The 5,000-nt window shown below is 41.1% G+C and overlaps 1 protein-coding gene across 1 annotated transcript in view; it reads left to right on the forward strand.

The window, feature by feature from the left end:
- Window positions 1–5,000, forward strand: part of efna2b (ephrin-A2b) — a gene marked incomplete at its 3' end in the record, with an annotated part of 169,204 nt that overhangs the window by 148,083 nt on the left and 16,121 nt on the right. The window contains exon 3 of the mRNA XM_080832396.1: window positions 4,038–4,103. Within this exon, the coding sequence (XP_080688522.1) occupies window positions 4,038–4,103 (66 nt within the window). The remainder of the gene's footprint in view (window positions 1–4,037; window positions 4,104–5,000) is intronic.

The raw sequence follows: 5,000 nt of genomic DNA on the forward strand, positions 1-5,000 counted from the left end.
TTAAATGTTATAACACCCCTTAAAGCTTAAAGATGTTATTTTGAATTTATTTAATTTAATAGTATCATATTTTCCTGACCAGTGGAAAACCAGTTTAATGTATGAACACAGCAACAGATCCAACCCAATGACAATAAAGCCATTTCACAAAACAGCAACTTTGGGAAATTGTTCTGTGGTAATTAATAATACGTAACAGGAGAAACTTCCGAACAACAGAATAAGTAAACTTCATCCATTCACACTCTTGTAAAAAAACATAAAATAAAAAAGGAAAATATTTGACTGTTTCATTGATTTCAGGAAAGCCTTCAATTCAGTTTGGCATGAGGGCCTTTTATTGAAGTTAATTAAAATCAGAATGGAGGCCAAGCACACAACATTAATAAATGGAAAAAAAATATAAATGATGAATAATAAATGTTGCATTAAAATAAAGTACAGACTGTTTCCATCAGACAAAGGGAGTCTGACCAGGCTGTGTCCAGAGCCTGACGGTATTTAATATTTCTATAAACAGTTTAGTCACAAAGCTAGAAAGGTCATCTACACCAGGGGGACCACAGCAAAGCCTCTCTACTATAGAGGAGAACAACATGGACTTTTCCAGTTAACATGGAAAAATAACACATATTGGTTTTCCAGAGACAAAAATCTAATTTAAACAATAGACACTACTTTACTATTGGTAGAAACACTCTTGAACAAGTGCAGAAATGCAGCTATTTAGGTTTGACAGTTTCCAAATCTGGCCTATTTGACACTGCCGTCAAAGAGTTAACAGAAAAAGCTTGCAAATGTTGGTCCCACCTCCAGAACTGTATAACAGTTTACCAGAGCACACACACACACACACTGCTGCACAGCACTAACACACACACACACACACACACACACACACACACACACACTGCTGCACAGCACAAATTCACACACACACACACACACACAGCGACCTCCTAGATTATTTAGAACAAAAACATCAAGTAAATATAAAAGCCTGAGCAATGATTCAAAAATAAAACAATGAGAAAATGTCTGAAGAGGAATATATCAACAATTAGAAAGAGAACTTCTACAGAGAAATAAAAACCGACTACATGTTTAAATTGTATTGTATCTCCTGACAGAACGCAAACATTATTATTATTATTATTATTATTGCTATTATTATGATAACTACTATTACTATTATTATTATTAATATTATTATTATTATAAGTTGCATTTTATGCTTTGGCAATATTGTACTCATAGTCATGTCAATAAATTCAGTATTTAGTTGAAAATTGTCAGAGGTTGAGAGAGAGGAGGAAACAGAAAGACAGAGAGAGGGAAAGATGAAGGGAGAGAGAGACAGATAGAGAGACTGAGAGATGAAGGAAGAGAGAGACTGGGAGCTGGAGGGGAGAAAGAGAGGAGGGAGGGAGAGAGAGAGTTTGGAAAGAGAAGGAATGAAGGAGCAATGAAGAAAGAGAAAGGAAGTGGGTAGAGTGAGAGCAGGGGAGGGATAAATAAACAAAGACAGAGGGAGAGGAAAAGGGACACCAGCAGTGGAGAGGAAGAAAGAAAGAGAGGAAGAAAGGTGGAGAGGAGAAAAGAAAGAGAGGAAGAGACGAAGACCTGTGGCTCAGCGATTGAAAGCTAACAGCCTCAGAGCTGGCCTGTGTGAGGAGGGAAGGGCTCTGACTAAGAGAGATAAATGGGCAGTTGCAGCGTTTGAAGCCACATCATTTACTGCAGCTCCCGCCATCTGGTCCCTCCTATGCCATTACACTCTCCCAACCCAAATCACAGCCTGTGTGTGTGTGTGTGTGTGTGTGTGTGTGTGTGTGTGTGTGTGTGTGTGTGTGTGTGTGTGTGTGTGTGTGTGTCTGTGTGTCTGTGTGTGTGTCTGTGTGTGTGTGTGTCTGTGTGTGTGTGTCTGTGTGTGTCTGTGTGTGTGTGTCTGTGTGTGTGTGTGTTTAAAGTGTGAAGACAGCTCAACTTGGTTATTAACAAACAAAACCTCACCTTTGTGTGACTAGTATTGTAACATATATGTCTTCATACACACACACACAAACACACATTCACACACACACACACACATAGACACACTTTATTTTAAACACACACACATATCAGTGCATATTTTCAGTTGCTAAAAGCAATTATGTGAAAATGTATGTGCGTGTGTGTGTGTGTGTGTGAGAGAGAGAGAGAGATACAGATTTATGTCTATGTCTATGATCATATGGCATAGGGCACAGACACTGAGTTTTTTTTTTTCTGTCTCTCTCTCTATGTCATGTGGTGTGTGTGTGTGTGTGTGTGTGTGTGTGTGTGTGTGTGTGTGTGTGTGTGTGTGTCTGAGAGAGAAAGATATGGTGTCTATGATCATATGGCATAGGGCACAGACACTGAGTTGATTCTCTTTCTGACTCTCTTTGTCATGTGGTGTGTGAGCATAATTAGAAGCATCTTCAAACACACACATCTTAGAGCACTAGGTCACACACACACACACACACACACACACACACACACACACACACACACACACACACACACACACACACACACACACACACACACACACTCACACACACATTCAGAGGCATGGGCGTCTTTTCGCAACAGTTAGCATGACAACAGTATGACAATCAGGAGAACAGTTGAGCACATGCCTCAGTGCACAGTCCAGCAAGGACAACTCAGGTCACACACACACACACACATGCTCAAACACACACACACACACACACACACACACACACACACACACACACACACACACATCCCTCTGGAATCTTGTCACAGATTGTTGTGGTTGTTGCGATTGAATTGGGACAGAATTCTTAAAAATGATTTTGAGTTAAATATAAAATCAACTGCAAACAATGCAGAAAGTCCATGACTGCAGTTTTCTGCAGAAATATTGCAGTAGCAAGACAAAATAATCCAAGATTGCTAAATCCTGGGGGGACAGTTAGATGTTTGTTTTTGACTTTTAAATGGAGCCCTAAGGATGTATAATGAATAAATATATAATCCATACATTTGTTTTTGTTTGTACATGTTCTTCATTGTCACTGCTACATACAGTAATGTGTTTTTGTTTTTTACATATTCTTAATTGTCACTTCTCCATACAGTAATGTGTTGGCACATCTGGTATCAGCAGTGGGCCCAATGAAGAGTGGTAGTATAGGGGCAAGTGTGTTTTACAGATCTTAAATATATAAACCAAACGTCCCCTCATACATATTTCATCCGCATCCATATTCTGTATGAGTAATGGACCACAATGTAGTCCAGACGTCTGAAGCGGAAAAGATTTGCCCAAATATTTCCCTCTTTCCTGGGGTAACACGTCCTGGCCTCCAGCGGGATCGGGTGTATGGAAATGCCTTTTCACAGTTTAGCCTAACGTGTCACTCCACACCATACATACCCACACACACACACACACCTGCAGGCACAATCACACACACACAAACACTCTCTCTGTCACACACACACTCACACGCACACACTCCGTTGGCTCACTTCTGTAATCCCTGGCACCTCTCGACTATACAGTCAGTCTAACACATAATCAATCACACTTACAGGATTTGCTGTAGCTGGTAGTTTAAGCCATTCTCTCAGTTAGGCTACGCACATAAACTTTACGTTAATCTGAGTGAGTGTGAGAGAGAGAGAGGAAAAGGACTTGTGTGTGAGTGTGTGGGTACCTCGGTGTGTGTGCGAGAATTTGTGTATAGTAAATATGTTTGTGTTTATACGTGTGTGTGTGTGTTTATACATGTGTATGTGTTTGTAAATGTGTGTGTGTTTGTACGTGTGGGTGTATGTGTGTGTTTGTACATGTGTGTGTGTGTTTGTACATGTGTGTGCGTTTGTGTGAGTGTGTGTGTGTGTGTGTGTGTGTGTGTGTGTGTGCGTGTGTTTGTACACGTGTGTGTGTGTGTGTGTGTGTGTGTGTGTGTGTGTGTGTGTATGTTTGTACACGTGTTTAAAAGTAACCCCCTCCTCTGTTTGATTTTCTTCAGCCTCCCCACATCCCAACCTGGCAGGGAAGCCGTGCCTGAAGCTGAAGGTGTACGTCAAGCCCACGAGTGAGTCCCTCCCCCTCCGTCCCACACACACACACACACACACACAGAGACACCCACACACAACCAACCACTAACAGTGATCCGGTCCGAACCATAAAAACAAGACTTTATGTAGCGATAGCTTAAAGCAAAACCAGTGCAGTACATTTTAAATTTACAATGGTAAGATGGATATTACTATGTCATTAAGTTATAGACTTTATAAGTTACTTTATAACTATTTGCTATAAGCAGGGTAACTTAAGTTAGTGTTGTTGCTATAAGCAGGGTAACTTTAGTTAGTGTTGTTGCTATAAGCAGGGTAACTTAAGTTAGTGTTGTTGACTAGTGGCAATGGCTGCTAAGGAAAGGAAGGTTACGCTTTTAACCTCTAGTGGCCATCAAAGTTGAGTGTGAAAATAAGACAATTTAATTTAAGGCTTAACTAAGCCAATAAGCCCCCCATTGACAGGCTACAATGCCCACGGGGACACAGGTTCGATTCCGGCCTGCTGTTGTTTTCCGATCCTCTCCCCACCTCTTCATTCCTCCTCACTTCCTGTCCAAAATACTTCACTGTCCTATCCAAATAAAGGATAAAAAGCCCAAAAATAAAATTTTTATGGACCTGACGCCTCAGAAACAGACCTGGCTATAAACTCTAAACTCTAAACATGTATCAGACGCTGCCTGTGGTCATCGCCCCGTTATAAAAAATGAAGTTGTAAACTCTGGCATCTCTTGATGCACATCAGTGGGCTTTGGCCTTAACACACACGCTCAGCACGAACACTGCCAGTCACAGACACATAAACACTCTTCCCACACATATACACTCTTTCCACACTCCCCTCTGAGACATACACTCACACACACACACCCATCCTCCTCCTCATCCTCCTCCTCCTCATCCCCCTC

Source organism: Sprattus sprattus (genome assembly GCF_963457725.1).
Source record: "Sprattus sprattus genome assembly, chromosome: 2".
NCBI classification, from domain to species: Eukaryota; Metazoa; Chordata; class Actinopteri; order Clupeiformes; family Clupeidae; genus Sprattus; species Sprattus sprattus.